The sequence below is a fragment of the Ursus maritimus genome, unplaced genomic scaffold (assembly GCF_017311325.1).
Source record: "Ursus maritimus isolate PB19 unplaced genomic scaffold, ASM1731132v1 scaffold_32, whole genome shotgun sequence".
Classification (NCBI taxonomy): Eukaryota; Metazoa; Chordata; class Mammalia; order Carnivora; family Ursidae; genus Ursus; species Ursus maritimus.
In genome coordinates, this window is record NW_024425786.1 from 13,344,827 (window position 1) to 13,361,858 (window position 17,032).

At 56.7% G+C, this 17,032-nt stretch overlaps 1 protein-coding gene across 2 annotated transcripts in view; it reads left to right on the top strand.

Annotated features, from left to right (window-relative positions):
• The window catches only part of PAX7 (paired box 7), a 94,507-nt gene extending 78,901 nt beyond the window's left edge, over positions 1-15,606 (top strand). For both annotated transcript variants that reach the window (XM_040645858.1, XM_040645859.1), the window contains exons 8-9: positions 8,286-8,532; positions 15,491-15,606. In XM_040645858.1, the coding sequence (XP_040501792.1) occupies positions 8,286-8,532; positions 15,491-15,606 (363 nt within the window). The remainder of the gene's footprint in view (positions 1-8,285; positions 8,533-15,490) is intronic.
• The last annotated feature ends 1,426 nt before the right edge of the window (positions 15,607-17,032 follow it).

Genomic DNA, 17,032 nt, shown 5'->3' on the forward strand with positions numbered 1-17,032 from the left:
TGTCTTCCTCCACACCCTGGGAGTTCTTACCCGAGCCTAGGCTGAAGCCTTTCTCTGCAGAGATTACCCTCCCGGCCTCCCTCTGCAATCGGACAGAGCCTGTCTCCCGAGTCTTTTCAGGTCAGCTACGTTGGACTCTCACGGGGGAGGGAGAGAGAACCCGAAGGAGTTTGGGGCTGGGGAATCCCCCTCCGGTCAGAGATAGCAGTCAGTGACCAGCTGGCCCCCCAGCCCCAGGGTGTACCTTTGGGGAGACCAGCTAGGGGGGCAGCTGGGACACGTACTTGCTCACACGCGTGTGCGCGCGCACACACACACACACGCAATACTGGCATACACATAGACTCACAAACACACACAAAGTTCATATATTCACACATAATCTTCTCACGCACAGGCATTCGTGCACACACATACTATTCTCCCACACATGCAATATTCCCAGAGCTGTTTATGGAAACAAAGACCACAGTCAGGTGCAGAACAAGAGTATGGGACTAGAAGTCAGGGGTCAAGGGTTCTTGCCCCACTGATGCCACTCATTCCCTAGGTGACTCTGAGTGAGCCCCTAAGCCTTTCCCTCCTCTGGAAAGGCTTGAGGCTTGTTGGGAAATGCTTTGGAAACTGTAAGGTGCTGCATTGGGCAAGAGAATGGCAGTAGCCAGGCTTAGAAAAGCATTCACGGAAGGCTAGTGGTGACGTAGGAGAGAGGCTGGGGTCAGGGGGTGGATGGAGGAGGCAGGGGAGCTTGCCGGCCGGGGTCAGGGGGTGGATGGAGGAGGCAGGGGAGCTTGCCGGCCGGGTGGGGCACCAGCTCTCCTGGTTGAGATGTGGATGGTGGAGGGAGGGTGAGGGCCATAAGCAGAGAGATGGAAGGCAAAGGGGGGCGGGGACGGGGAGACCTGCAGGAAATCTTGTTTGGAAGCTCAAAGTCAGCACCCGAAGCCCATTACCGCTGTCCACAGGGGGCAGGGAGAGGGGAGGAGGCCCGATCCTCTTAGCAAGACAGGAGCAGGAGCGGGGGTGGGGGGGTGTGCTTGGCTGCCCGGGTGGGTGATTTCTGGCTTGCACTAATCCCAGTGTGGAGCTGGGGACAGGCGATGGGACGGGCTGGGGGTGTGTTGGTGTGGTGTGTGTCCGTTGGGGGCTGGAGCAGGGTGAACACAGGCTCGTCAGCTTGCATCAGTGAGCTGGCGATTGGAGAGTTGTGAGGCTGCGGTGTGTGTGAACATGTGTGCATGTTTGCCTGCGTATGGGTCTGCGAGACATGTGATGGGCTGTGGCCTAACTGTGTGCATACATGCACTTTTTCGTGTGTATCATTCTTTGTGTGTTCGTGTCAGCATGTCCGCTTAATGCCGTATGCAATCAGTGTGAGTATCAGCGTGTTTTGTGTGCGCACCCGTCTTCATCCATGTGGGTGAGGACTTGAGGTCGCTATTATGTGTGTACAGCAATAACAGCAATGATTTGAAAGCAGCGGTTTGCAAACTCGACTGCACATTAGAATCCCCTGGGGCAGCAGGCTTTAAACGCTCCTGATGCCCAGACCCTCCGACCAGCTAATCAGGATTTACGGCGTGTGAGATTCTGGCATCTGCATTGTATGTATTTGTTTTTTAAAAGATTTTATTTATTTATTTGAGAGAGAGACAGAGCACGAGCTAGGGGAGGGGCAGAGGGAGAGAAGCAGACTCCCCGCTAAGCAGGGAATCCGACCCAGGACTCGATCCCAGGATTCTGGGATCAAGACCCGAGCCGAAGGCAGACGCTTAACCTTAACCGACCCGGGCGTCCTCCTGGCATCAGCATTTTAAAAGACTTTCCCAGTTGATTCCAGCGGGCAGCCAAGGTGGGGAGACAGCAACTGAGCAGACAGAGCCCAATGGGGCAGCCCTGTGCCTCCTCCCCAGCCCTCAGCCTGCCCCCATGAGCTCCATCGGCACACAGTGAGGGACTCCAGGCCCCAGACCCTTGGGGACCAGGGCTTGTCATGAGCTAGGCTGCCCCACGTCATCCCTCAGCCCACAGAGACATATATCATGAAGTTCAAGCATTGAGTTCCATTCCTGGCCAACTGCGCCCTTGCCTTCTCTCCTGACATTGGGAACAGGCTGCCCCCCCAGACACGCCCCCCTCCCTCCCCTCTTGTGGAAGTCAGGAGAATGAGCTAGTGAGCCAGTGACCCCGGGCTGGAGGCCGAGATTAAAGTGCTCAGTGAGCCACGCCAACCGGTCCTTTTGGAGCCCATGCGCAGGCTGAGGGCCGGGGGGGGGGGATGGCAGCAAGCCTGGGGATGGTGTGCCATGAGTCTGGGGTGACACTCCCCTGGAGTGGAAGTCACTGCCTTCTCTGGGCCTCAGTTTCTGCAGGAGACTTCACAGATTCGCCATCGGGGGCCCCGTACCCTTTGGAGCATAGTCAGGCCCCAGCTTCTGTGTGGGGGCAGGGCTTCAGGCCCTTGGGGAAGAAAGGATGAAAAAGACAGGGAGGAGGAGTTCTGGAGCCTGCCCTCAAGTGATGATTTTGAGCTCAGGCCGAGCACTTTCTCATCCAGGTGAAAGCAGAGGGGGAGGGCGAGCCAGTGCTTAGAACAGACCCTCCGGGCTCTGTCTTAAGCGTTCAAGGTGCATTTACTCAGTTATTTCTGACAGTGCCCCTACAGGTAGATTCTTGCCATGCCCGTTATACAGATGTGAAAGCTGAGGCACAGAACATTACAGAAATCGCCCAGGTCACAGCTCACCCGCAGTGGAGCATGGGTGCTAGTGCTGAAATTCCGTCTGGCCCCCGGCGCCTCAGGGAAGCCCCTGGGAGCTCAGAACAGCTGAGTCCCTCTGGGGCCTCACAGTCCCCTCTGGTCATGGGGAGGTGGGGCTCCCTGACCTGCCCATGGGTCCAGGTGGCCCTCGGCCTCCTTCCAGCACTGGTCCCATCTCCGGGTCCCACTGTCCTGACCTCTCCAGGCGTGATCCCCTGCCTCGTCTCCTCCGTGTCCCTCCGTGGCCCCCACCCGCCCACCCTGCACCCTGCCACGGAGCCCCAGTGATGGCGATCCCCTTCTAATTGCAGCCTCGCTCCGAAGCCAGCTCGGTTATCACAGAGGGTGCAGATCCCACCGCTCAGCCTCCTCGGTCCCAGGCCCTGGGGCCAGCTCAGGAGCGGAGGGAATTAATTACATTTTTCCCATCCCCTTCTTTTAAAGGAGGGGAGCGCGCCACCGCGGCCCGGGGAGGGGGTCGCAAGCGGAGGATGTGGAAAGAGGGCTGGCACGGGGCTCCCGCAGCCCCCACCCCCCCAAACCTGCAAGCCTCTCCCCAGCGGCGGAAGGGGGATGAGGCCGCCCCTTATTGATTTAGTCTGGTGGAGGCTGGGACTCATTTAGAGAAGAGGGAGAGGAAGGGGCTGGGGGCGGGCGGGGGCCTCGGCGGGCGGGGGCCGAGGAAGGGATGGCTGTCACTCAGCCTGACAGACAGCCCGGAGATTTGCCTTCAGATAAAACCTTACAGATGTGGAGGTCGGTATTGATTTTGAGTTAGTAACGGTAACGTACCAAGAAGTAATACATTAGCGAAAGCAAGGTCACCAGGAAAAAAGTAAAACCCACCGGGGGAGAGGCCTTAGCATTCTTGAGGGGGGTGGATTACCGCATCAGACTGGGACTTCCTCAAGTTCAAAAGTTTGCAGGCCCCAGACTTCGGCTGGGCCCCTAACCCTGGGCAAAGCTTCCTGCTTCTGCGGGCGAAGAGGGGCTCCCAGGGGCCCAGGGGCCAACCGGAGGCCGCGGAGGGCCGTTTGGGTCCACAGCGCTCCCCACCGCAGGGTTGCCAAGGGCCTCTCTCCCCACAGTCTCTGGCACAGCCTGTTAGGGCAGCACTCTCCAGGTCAGGGAGACGCGGGTTCAAATCCCAACCCTGCCGCTTCCTGGCTGTGTGATCTATCTCGGGTGTGCCTTTCCACTTCTCTGTGCCTCAGGTTCCCCTTCTGCATAATAGGGTAATAATAGCCTGTTTGCTCCAGGAGTCAATGCTCCCACGTCTCCTCGGTTGGGTCCTATCCCACTTGCTTGGAAACTGCCATGCCTGGAGACGGGGTTGGAAGAAATGGCAGCCCTTTGATCCACAGGCCGCCAGGGACTCTGGGAGAGAGTAAGCAGCCTCCTCACATCCCCATTCACACCTATCCCAGATGTGGATTTGATTTGATGTTCCAGGGCAAATCCCATTGAACAAATCCCATTACAGGAAAATCTCCCCGGCCCGAGCTAATACTGAGGCCTTCCAAGCCACTGGGCACCACACAAGCCACTTCTGACAAACTCCAGGAGGCCTTGGAGCTCTTGGGATTTTCACTCTCCACATTCACCTTCTTGCTGTTTCTTAAACCTGCTGGGTGTGTTCTCACCCCAGGACCTTTGCACTTGCTCGCTCCTCTGCCTGCAAAGCTCTTCTGCTACATCCTCCCGTGGCTGGCTCTTTTTGGTCTTGCTGGATATCACCTCTCGGGGAGCTCTGTGCCCGACTACTGCACTCATCCCCTTTGTTTAGCCTCTATAAACACTTGTCAATATCAGCAATTATATTATCTATTTGTTGGTTTGTTGTCAGCCTCCTTTGTGAGAGGCTAGCTCCCGGAGGGCACGGGGTGGCTGGTGCTCACTGCCATCGCCTCCGTGCCCAGCTCAGGGTCTGGCACATCATAGGTGCTTGCTCAAGATTTGCTAAGTGATAGCCATGAATTCAACCAGGTTTTTCTGGGCTCATAGTATGTAGCAAGCACGATGTCGGTGCTGGGGCGGCAAAGGGGGGTGAGCCACAGTTCTATCCTGCCTTCTCGGAGCTCACGGTCTAGCCCTATCTGCAGCCTGGCACATGGTAGCACTCTGTGAAATGTTTGTTGAATGAATAAATGAATGAATGACAGATGTCTTCGGGAAACACCATATCACTCGGTGTCACCGGGACACAAAGTGTAAGGCAGGAAGGGGGGAGGAATTACAACACGTCGGTAGTGGTCTGATCACGAGAAGACTTTGTCCTGGTTATCTGGGAGGTAACAAGGAGCCACTGATAATTCTTTTTTTTTTTTTTTTTAAGATTTTTATTTACTTATTTGAGAGACAAGGAGCCACTGATAATTCTTTTTTTTTTTTTTTTTAAGATTTTTATTTACTTATTTGAGAGCAAGAGTGAGAGAGAGAGAGGGCACAAGCTGGGGGAGCAACAGGGAGAGAGAGAAGCAGACTCCCCGCTGAGCAGGGAGCCTGATGCGGGGGCTCGATCCCAGGACTCTGGGATCATGACCGGAGCCAAAGGCAGACGCTTAACCCACTGAGCCACCCAGGTGTCCCGCCACTGGTAATGCTTGAGTGCTGTGGTCAGATGTGTGGCAGTTCTCGGGGGGGGGGGTGTCTCTGTCCTGCAGGATGAGTACTGTCCGTGCATAACTCCCAGCCCATCCCAAAACATGCTCCTCCTCTCCCTCCCCTCCCTCCCCTCCCTCCCCTCCCATTCCATTGTCTCTTCTGGGCTTGGCATCTTGGCGGTGTGCAGGAGCAAAGGATAACACTGGGGTCTCACCAGAGCTGACAGACCCTCCCGAGAGTCTCCCGGAGCCCACAGTTATCCTCCTGAAAGTAGGGAAATGGGGCCTGTGTGTTTTCCCTGAGCCTCTGAGTCTATTCCTGGAGTCTAGGCTTCCTTTGAGGGGAGAGCAGGGTTCGTGTTTATATAGGGGGGATGGGACAGGTAGTGATTTTCTTAATTAAGATGGAAAGTGGAGTCTAGACTGGGTACCTGACAGGCGACACAGAAGAGAATCAGGTCCCCTAACCCCCTGGCAAGTGCTGGATTCCTGAGTTCGCCCTAAGATCCCACCCAAACATACACCAAATTTCCTAGGCCCCGGAGAACCCATCTCCACAGTCAGAAAGCAACAGACACAGCCCCATGGTGTCAGGCGTCCTGACACACCACCCCCTTCGTGGGGTCCCTCTTGCCCCCACCCCTGTACCCCTCCATAGACCCTCCCATGAAAGAGGGTGAGTTTGGGAGATTCAGAGGGTCTGGCCACTGCCCAAAGAAGCCAGACACTTGCCCGGACTCTCCCCTTCTGGCACTCATCCCCGCGTTGCCTTGTTGAAGGGGCTGATACACCGTCAAGTCCCACCTAAGCCCTCCCAGCTGTGCCCCCAGGCCTAGTGCCCTTGACCCTGGCTCTGGGGGGACAGGGGGAGTGAAAGGATCCAGGAGGGTGACCCCAGGGTGAGGGGATTGTGCTGGGACATGCAGGGAAGGGTCAGGGAGAGGCTGTGCTCATGCCCCAGCCTCAAGGGGCGCCAGCCAAGAGGGACCCCAGGGTGTGAGCTGCTGCCGGCCCCGGGAGTGAGAACCTCTGAAGGGGTCAGATCCTGGAGGGTCAGTCCTGACCCTAGCAGACAAGCGGGCTCAGGCCTCTGGACCCCGAGCTGCTCCCCACAGCCCTGTGGTGAGGTCTGGAGAAGCTACAGCCTTTTGAAGGCCTCTGTCACTTCGTCTGAGGAAGGGGCATCATGGCTCGGCCTCAACACCTCTGTAGGGCTCTGGATTGGGAGAGCCACATGAGTTCATGCCAAGATGAAGGAAAGCAAGGAGAAAGGGAAGAGGAAGCCCCAAGGGAGCTGGGGCCCTGTTTCTGGGAGCGCTGGCCAGGCGCAGAGCCCTCTGCACGCAGACCCCACCTCATCCCCCCCCCCCCAGCCACCCTCTGAGTTAGGGACAGTCGTCATGTCTTTTCCTCAGGACTGCAGGCAGTCACAGATGCTAAGGGACATCTGAGGCTGTAACCGCAGAAGCCCAGGGGCTGTCCCTGGCCTGAGGATTCCACATCTGAGCCCTTGACCCCCGCCCTGCCTCAGTGCCTATGGTAGGGACAAGTCGCAGAGGAGAAGGTAGAAGTTTCCAGAAGGTATCCAGTTGACAACAAGATCATTGTTCCAATGCCCCTAGCCTGCCTTCTCCAGAGAGGCAAGTGGAGAAATCAGAGAACGCAGCCGTGTGCCCAGCACGGACCCCAGCCTGCTTCTTCAGCTCGCTGCTGGGCAGGTGAGCAGCTCGGCTTCCCACCCGACACGGAAGCCTCCCTCCCATAAGGGGTGTGGCATCACCAGGAGGTCACCAGGGTCCTGGGCCCTGCAGGTCAGCTGCACAAGGGCCTGCCTCTCCATCATCTCCTGGGACTGGCCGGGACACCCGTACCCGCACACGGAGGGACACCTGCTGCCTGCACCGCCTTTCCCCACTCTCACCTGAAGAGCTGGACAGCAGCTGTCACCCCCTCCAGAAGCCTTCCTGGACCACCAGACTGGCTGAGTTCCCTTCCCTGGGTTCTCACAGCCCCCCAGAGTGGCCTCTGTCCTGCCCCTCACCACTTCATTTCCTGACAGTCGGCTCCCAGCTGCCTCCCCCACCAGATGTAGACATCCCTCTTGCTAAGGGCAGGGGCCATGGTTCTTCCTCCTCTAAAAACCCAGGGCCCTGCCTGAGGCCTGGGGCTGCAGTCACCATCAATGCGTGTTTGTTGAATGAATAAGTGAACACGTCAGCGAACCAACACCAGCTTCTTTAAGCTGAGTATTTAGAGATGTGCCTCACCCTGCCGGTCTGGGGTCGCCAGCACTGGTGGTGAGCTCCTCTCTGCTGTCCCAGCCGAGCAGGGAAGGGGGTGGTGATCACAGACATCTGAGAGGCACCAGAGTCAAAGGAAGGTACCCGTGACGCTCTTTGAAAGCATTGGCCATGGATGTTGACATTGTAGGGGCGGGATCTCAAAGTCAGGAACACAGCAGGCTTGCCGCAGGACCAGGGGTGAAGCCAGACCAGATCCAGAGTCCTGTTCTAATTCTGTGTTGGAAGCTGGGGGCATCCGAGTCTGACGGGAGAGGTGCAGCTTCCCCGTCCTGGAGGGGCCCCTGTCTGACGGAAGAGACATCATTAGTTCGTTCATGCATTGATTCATTCATCAGATGAGCACCAGGGGCCCCTTAGAGCCAGGCCCGGGGATATTCTCCATGGGTCAGGACCTAAGCAGGAGAAACCACTAACTGTCTTGCCCATAAGGACGCGCAAACCAGGGAAACGGAGGCTCCCGGTGCTGTGCAGGGATCTCAAGGGAGCAATCCCAGCCAAGGCCTGTTTGGGGCCAGCCTGGCATTGTACCCCCACCCCATACACACTGTGTCCATGGGGTCCGTCCGCCAAGCCCCTGTGCGCACCGCTCGGGCCACACTGACCGTCTCTCCCCCGCAGGTGATGAGCATTCTGAGCAACCCGAGCGCCGTGCCGCCGCAGCCACAGGCCGACTTCTCCATCTCCCCGCTGCACGGCGGGCTGGACTCGGCCACCTCCATCTCGGCCAGCTGCAGCCAGCGGGCCGACTCCATCAAGCCGGGAGACAGCCTGCCCACCTCCCAGTCCTACTGCCCGCCCACCTACAGCACCACCGGCTACAGCGTGGACCCCGTGGCTGGCTACCAGTACGGCCAGTATGGCCAGAGTGAGTGCCTGGCGCCCCAGGCGTCCTCCTCCCCTTCCCTGCCCCGCTCCAAGGACGGTCTGTCTTTTTGTAGAGAGCTGCAAGGTGGTGTTGGGTGGGGGTGCCCATTTCACAGATGAGAAGATCGAGGCCCAGAAAGAATGGGCTGTTGTCCTAAACCGATACTAAGGCAGGCCCCTGCACTCCCACCACAGTGGCCTTAGAACAGTGCTGTCCCGTAGAACTGTCCCAAGAGCCACAAAGGGCGTTTAAAATTTCCCAGTAGCCACGGTTTAAAATGTAAGGAGAAACAAGTGGAATGATTTTCGCTGACATATTTTGTTTGACTCAGTATATCTGAAATGATGGTCATTTTGACATATAATCCATACAGAGTTACGAATGAGATATTTCACATTTCTTTTTTCATGCAGTGTCTTTGAAATCCAGCCCATTTTAATTCAGACACGAAGTTTTCATTGGAACTACTCGATCTGTATTTAAATTTCATACAATTACAGCTGAGAAGTGTATTTACACACCCAAGTTGTTCCAAATATACTGTAAAGTTTCCCAACCACTAAGCTAAATCGAATTTCAGTTTTCACATTTAAATTAGATAAAATTAAATTAAAACGTAAAATCTGGTTCCTCGGTGGCGTGGCCACATTTCAGGGGCTCGATGGGCACGTGGGGCTGGTGGCTGCCGTGGCGGACTGTGCGGTGCTGGAGACCCTGCCCCTTTCTGCCCCCGGGTGTGGGGGGACAGCTGGATTTTCATCTCTCTCCTGTACCCCCCCACGTCCTCAGCCCTGTTTGCCCCAAACTTCAAGCTGGTCTCACGTGCCCTCCCTGGCCACCATCCCCCTGGCACCTTGCCTAGATGCGGGGGCCGGGGGACGAAGCTGACCCTCGGGCCAGAGGCTGCAAAAGGCAGGCCGACCCGGCCACAGCCTCCAGCTGCCAGACGGGGCAGTGTTAGGGCAGGCCACGGGGCCCCGGGAACCGAGGTCACCAGCCTCCCCTCCTGCCCCCCTCCTGGCAGAGGCCTCACCTGCTGGTGTCAAACTAATCAAAAGGGCGTGCAGGGCGAGGCTGAGGTCCCAGCCTAAGGGCGCCCTCCGCCCCCCTTCGCAGCAGCCCTGGCCCAGCCTCACTGACCTCCGCTTCCTGCCCCACACCAGCCGCTCCTCCTTGCTCGGCCTTGGCCTCTGCAGCCAAATGAGGGCCAGCTGGGCCAGCCTCCACCTCCGAGCTGTGTTCATGGCCCCGGCCCCACGTATGTGCGTGTTCGGTGTGTGTATGTGCACGTGTGTGTGTGTGCGTGAATACACATGTCACAGGTACGTAGGATTCGTGTGCCTGTGTGTATTGTGTAGGTTAGCACACGTGTTTGCACACACGTCCTCGTGTGTAGGCGTGTGTTTGTATGTGTGACTGTGTGAGCTGCATACGTGAGTATGTGTGCACATGGCTGTTCATAAATCTGAGTTTAAATGAGCCTGTAGCGTCAGCATGATATGCACGTGCGTCTGAACACACAGGTGCACACGCTTGGTGCTATGTGTCCGTCATACATACACACGCGTGTTTCCGTGTACATGCAGGTGTGTGCATGGGGCTGAGTGTCTACGTGTGTGCCTGTGCGTGTGACTTATGTGATGCGCAGATGTCACTCTGTGGACATGTGCAACAAGCGTATGCGTGTGTGCAGATGTGTGTAAGGGTGCAGATACGTGTGGCTCCGTGTGCATGTATACATGTGCATTCTGGCGTGTCCAGATGCTTGTAGGCATCTGTGGATTCATAGGTGTTCGGGAGTACATGCACACGGACATGCACACTACGGCTGTGTGTGTAAACCCAGGTGCGTGTGCGCTACGGTGCGCGCAGAGGCGTGGCTGCACGTGCCTGTGTCCAGCTGTGCATCGGGGCGCGGACACATGGTGTGGCCAGTGTGTAACCGTGCCTGCGTGGGGTTGCGCGCGTGAGCAGCAAGTGCGTGAGGGGCTAGTGCACGTGTGTGCAGGCATGGCTGAGAGCAGGGCTCACACATGTGCACCCGAGTGTTTCCAGAGGGGCCCAGGGCAAGGCCCTGCCCCAGCCCCTGCTCCCGGGGGAGCGAGGGGGACACACATGCTCTTGATAAAGAGTTGAGAGCAGCTCCGCGGAGGCGGCAGCCCCGGCCTGGGGCGGGCGTTAGTCACACCCGGAGCCCTGCGCCCTCCTCCAGGGGTGCCTGCCCAAGTCGGAAATAAAATTAACCCCAAAGTCAGCATGGGGGCTGCAAGGGAGGGGGGATCAAAAGGGAAAGGGCCCAGGAGGCGAGAAAGGAGTGTTTGTTCCCCCTCTGCTACGGGAAAAGCTGGCCAGAGCCATTTCCCCTCCCCCTCCTCCCTCCCTCCTTTCCGTTCTCCCCACTCTCCCCCTCTAGCTCCAGCCCTGACCCGCTGGCTCCTCCAGGGGTGGCTCAGAGCTCCTCCTGAGCCATATTCTCCAGCCCTATCCAGAGGGAATCCCAGGGCGGACCCCACCCCACCCCCACAAAGGCTCCAGGCTTCGGCTGGGAGGGAGGGGCCCAAGGGAGAATTGGCCGCACTATCACTCATTCTGCCTCCAGGTCACCCTGCCTCTGAGCCTCAGTTTTGCCATCTGGGAAATGGGAGTCCAAAGATTAGACACCCAGAGATTTTCCATTGTGCTGTCTTCCTCACCTTTGACATTCTGGGACAGCCAGGGACAGGGACATATCACATTGCTACTGACCACCTGCCCCATGTTCATGGGAGACTGAATACACCTATGACTGGCTCCCAGTCCATGTGCAAGAGTGCACATCCCAGACAGCCCCCGTGCGTGCCTAGGTGCACCCGTCCCTGGCTCTCATCTGTCCCATGCATGAGTCTAGGCCAGCAGGCACTGGGCAGATGGCAAGTTCCTCATTTCACGCCATCCTCAAAACCCCACCCAAAGTAGACTGTATTTGTTCTCAGCTCATAGATGCAAAAGCTAAGGCTCTGAGGGGTTAGGGACTTTTCCAAGGTCACACAGGAGGTGAATGGTGGATCCCAGGTCCCCTAGCTTCCGACCCGGTTCTCTTTTGGCCAAACCACAAACTCGTGTAAGACACTCACTAATGATACACACCTCGGCCCACCTTTGTGTAGATTCACGTCCACAACCTCCCAGGCATCTATACGTGGAGAGCTGCACACACACCGATTTATTTCGGAGCGTTCACTAATGTGTGTCTGTGGAGCGTTCACTAATGTGTGTCTGTACACATGGCTTCGAGCTTTATGGCTGCCCTGTGGGGTGTACATGCTTTTCCCTCCTGGACAGATGAGAAAGTGGATCCCAGAGAGGGTATTCGCCCGAGATCCCGCACCCATGTGAACACGGCCACGCCTCCGGCCCCGCCCTCAGAAAGGCTCCCTTGCAGGCGGGCGTGGAGCGCACACGTGGCCAAACTCCTCGGCAGGAGAGTCCACTCCTGTCCCTGGGCCTCTTGTCTTCCCAGGGACACCTGCACACCTTCTTTTCTTGCTCCTGGCCATCATCTGTCCATCAGTCTGTCTCTCCTGTCCCTGGAGGGGGTGGGGGCAGGGGGGCAGGGACGGGGCACACGGCAGATTAATATGGCCCTGGTGTTCCCAGAGGCCAGGGCCGTACTAATGATGGGGCTGATAGAACGCAGAAGTGTGAAAAGAATTTTAATAGATCTGACAAGTCTAATAAGAATTTGTGTCTAGAAGGGTCCTCCTCTGGGGCTGCGGGCTGACGAGGCGCTGACGGCTGAGATTTGTTTACTGGTTGGCATCTCCTGCCAACTCCTGATTAATCTAATTTGAGACATTTAGAGCCCAGGCACGGGCACAAGGCAGAGGAGAGGGGACACGGAGAGACAGAGGGACAGGGAGGGCCATTGACAGAGGCCGTAATGGGAAATGTCACAGCCCTGCCCTCACTGGCCCCTGGCTCAACCCCAGGGACAGGCAGGCTCTGTGGCACGAAGGGTGCCCTTCAAGTTGGCTGCTCACCAGTGAAGCTGCACTTCTTGGTGTCTCCTTGCCCACCTTGACAGGGCGTGGGTCCTACTGTGCTCTGAGCCCTGGCTGGCAGCCGGGAGAAGCTAAAAAGGACGACACAGAGTGCCCACAGGTGCAAGCAGGACAAATCCAGGTTCCTCCAGCTCACGGGCTGTGCCTGACTGTGGGTCAGCAATCATTCTGTGCCTCAGTTTCCACCTCTGTAACATGGGAACAGCTGTACCATTGTTGAAATTGTTGGGATTGTTGAGAGATGAAATGAGATCGTGTCCACCTCGCCCACAGCGAGTGCACAATACATGAGGGGTCAGGCTTCGTCGTTCTGATGGTTATTCCGAGCCAGACCTTTCTACTCCACCCCTGGGAAGAGCTGTGGAGGCCGGCAGAGTTGGGCATGAGAGAGAATCAGGGGCAGTGGGCAGAGCCTTCAGTGAGTCAGGAAAGGTCATCTGACTTGGCTGTGTGACCTTGGACAAGGCACTTACATTTCTTGGAGTAGAAAATGGGACCAATGCAGGATTTGGGGTGTAGAGTGCTTCCTAGCCCCTAACGCTCTGTGCACACAACCGGGGTTACTCTGTAGGAGGCTGTGGGTGAAGCGCGTGGGGGTGGTTAGGAGCTGTCATCAGACCACCTGCCTTGAATCCTGGCTCCCCAACCTAAGAGCCATGTGATCTTTCAAGTTACACGGTGTCTTCGGGCTGGGCCTCAGCGGGATCGTGGAACTGAGAGAGTGCACGGGACGCACTTAGACCAGTATGGGCAGAGCACCAGCTCGGTGGGTGGTAGCTGTTCCCTCTCTTCCTGCTGCTTCTCTGCAGATGAGCTTCCTCGAGGTCCAGGTCGGCCCGGGACACATATAGACCTGCTCCAAGTAGCAGAGAATGAGATGCCTGAATTTCAGGCTCCCCCCGAGGCCAGAGATCAGAGCTTCTCATGCTTCTACCCGGAGCAAGGGGCAGACCCAAGGCAGGGCAAGACTGGCCACCACCACCACCTCTGTGCTACCAGCTGGGAGCCTGGAGGCTGAGGGACCTCAGGGACAGCACTCAGGGGCTCAACTCCGGCCCTAGAGCCTGAGAAGCTGAGGAACACAGGGCCCAGCCAGGCACTCCAAAAAACCCCAGGACGTTTGCATATCCTTTGGGAATCTAGGTGCAATCCCTGAGCCTTCTATGCCCAGCATCTTAAAGCACATCTTTTCATTTGAGCCTCATAAGAGCCCTTGAGGCGGCTGGGATTTGTTCTACCCATTTTACAGACAAGGAAACGGGCCTGGAGAGGCAACGTGATTTGCCCAAAGCTGCATGAACAGGAGAGAGCTGGGTTTCTGAGTGTTCCATTCGTTGTTCCTTTCTTTCCTGCCTCCATCAAAGGTCACATCTGCTCACTGAGTCCCGATCCTATGAGAGCCCGAGGCCATGGAGCTCACCGGGTACCAGGCGCAGCGCTGGCTAACCTCTTCATACGCATTTTCTCACCTCATCTGCGCAATTCTTTGACCTAGGTGCTATCATCATCCCCATTCTACAGACAAAGAAACTGAGGCTTGTGTAGGTGAGCTGGTGTGCCCCAGATCACACAGTAAAAGTTGGTGGGTGCAGGATTTGAACCCCTAGGGAATATGGCCTCAATTACTGATACTGCCCATCTCTCCTCCCTGAGTCTTGCCTGCTGGCCATGCCCACACCTCCTGGCTCTACCCACAGGGTCCCTCAGTGGGCAGGTGACAGGGAGAGTATTGGGCCAGGGCTCGTGATTCCAAGGCAGTGCTCATTACATTTCTTCTCACCTCTGGATCCAAGAGGTCCCAGGGGTTGGATTGGCCACAGCCACCGATTCCAGCTTGGGAGCTGGCATTTCAGTGTCTCAAGAGGCCTTGGTCACATGCCAGCCAAATCACTTGGTCAGGGCTGATTTCTGCCATGGCCTCAAGCAGGCGCAGTTCGTACAGTCAAGACAGAACACGTGCACATGCAGACCTAGCAGTCACACCTGCACACACACACACACATACACACACACCAACACGTGTACCTGGCTCAGGTACAGCTCATCTGTACGCACCTACCTATGCACAGGCATCCGCACTGTTCTCCTCACACAGGTACGCAAAGCCCACCTGCATCTATCCACATGTACATGTGTGAGCATTGATCATGTGCGAACATGCACATCAGTGCCCATTACGACACAGAGATTTTTGTTTCCACTGTTCACACATACACACAAGTACACACCTGCAGACTCTCATCTCCCTCTTCTGAATGGCCAGAACTTCAAGGCCAAAGGTCTCAGCTCCCTGCATATCAGGGTCCTGGATCTTCCTTCTGCATGGACCCCTCAGCTCAACAGCAAAAGCTGCTTTGCTTCTGAGTAAGGGATGTTGCTTTGCCTCATGCATGAGCTGGGCTCAGTGTCCAAAGAAGGCAGAGGACCTTGCCCTTGTTACTGCCTGGGCTCCGTGGGATTCACTGGACATTCCCCATAGCGGACATATGTACAGGTGTGTTGGAACTAGTTCTTCACTCAGCAATGTGGATCTCCTCTGTACCTTCTTACAGAACCTATGAGAGCTGGTCCAATAATAAGTGTTAAGTAAACATTTGCTGAATAGTTAGAGAGGAGGTAAGAGAAAGAGCTTCATGAAGAGATGGATGGACGGATGGACGGATAGATGGATAGTTGGATGGATGGGTGAATGGATGGATGGATGGATGGATGGATGGATGGATGGATGGATGGAAGAACAATTGCACAGCTGGACAGAAGGGTGAATGGATGAATCAACGATTGAATAAGTGTATGTATGTATGGATGGATGGATGGATGGATGGATGGATGGATGGATTGATGTGGAGCAGATGGAAGAATAGGCAAAAAGAACCTCAATTTCTAGGAGTTTCTCTCTCTTTCTTTTTTCCCTCCAGCTGCTGTTGATTATCTGGCCAAAAACGTGAGCCTCTCCACACAGCGTCGTATGAAGCTCGGGGAGCATTCTGCTGTGCTGGGACTCCTGCCTGTGGAAACTGGCCAGGCCTACTAGGGCCCCTGGGGCGACTTGCCCCAGACCAAGCCCCAGCCCAAACCTTACTGATCCCTGAGCCTCCCAGCCTCAGTCCTTTCATCGCCCTGGGGTCCTAGGAGGCCAGGAAAGGAGCCCATTCCCTTTTCATAGCCAACCCTCTGGAGATGTGCAGCCAGTCTACCATTCACCTATGTTTAGGAACCCAGAGTGACCCCCTTGGAGTCTGCCCCTCCACGTTCTCCCCAGGAGGGTTTCTGGTCCGCCTGCAGTCCTCCCCCCAGTCAAATCCTGTCCCGGCCTCTGTGCTCTCAGGCACAGAAATGGAAGCTCACCCTGAATAGAGCACCTTGGGCACCCAAAGGAGGATGGTGTCTGGGATGAGGTACTGGAGCTCTTTGGACCCAACTCCAGTGAGTACCCTGGCCAGAGGTGGGGGTGGAGCTCACAGGGTCACTCTCAGCTGGAAGTGCTGGGAGCCAGCCCTCCCAGGTGGATCTCTGGCTCAAAGCCAGAACCACAGCCTGTTCCTCCTCTGGATGCTGGGACATCAGCAGAGAGGGGACCCTAGCCCTGGGGTTTTCCCAGGGGAATCACCTAGGAATTCTGAGGACTCCAGGACCCTCCCCACACACCTCTGCTAGGTGTAGGAGAGGAATCTAGGCCAGGCAGGGGTACCAGAAAGAGCAGGAAGAGGCCTACCAGGGGGCAGGGCTCACCAGCAGTGGGCCACCAGGTACAAGGACCCAACCCAGGCACCCAGAGGCAGCAGGCGCCTAGACTGAGGCCCAAATTCCAACCTTGCCCCCCCTGTGTGGGGCCTGGGGAGCCCACAGGCCCTTCAGTTTTCTCATTCTCTGAATCAGATGGGACAGGGAAGGGAGCAAGTCTTGTGTGAGGAGGCATAGTGTAGGCTCAGAAGGGGGCTTCATAGCTGGGGTCCCTCTGCTTGTGAGCAGCAGACCTTTGTCACCAAAGGCTGCAGCTCTATGCCTTCAAGTCCACAGCCCATGGAGATTCCTCACAGAGCCTCCCTCGGAGACCTGACCCTCTGGGAAGGGGACCTCCATCTGCCCTTGAAGCTGCTGGGGTGCAGAGAGCTTCCCTTGGAGCTCTGGAGGAGGTTTCCTGGACCAGCAAAGACTGCTTACCCACAGACAGGACCACCGATTCCCCCTAAACATTTCGGGGGAGGGGAGCGTGTCCCGGTCCCACTGACAGTGGTACCTTTCAGTGTTGATCCACTCTAGGCTGAGAGGGCCCTGTCTGCTCATCCAGCACAGCTAGGCAGGGGCATATGTGGCCAGTCTTCGGGCCACCACTCCTGGACAGACACCGCCAAAGGTTCCAGAGAATAGGGGAAAGGCGCCTGCCTTGGCCACACCCGTGGCTTCCTCACATCCCTTCTCTTTAAAATTCGAGACCTTTGGGGAATGGTTCAAGCCCC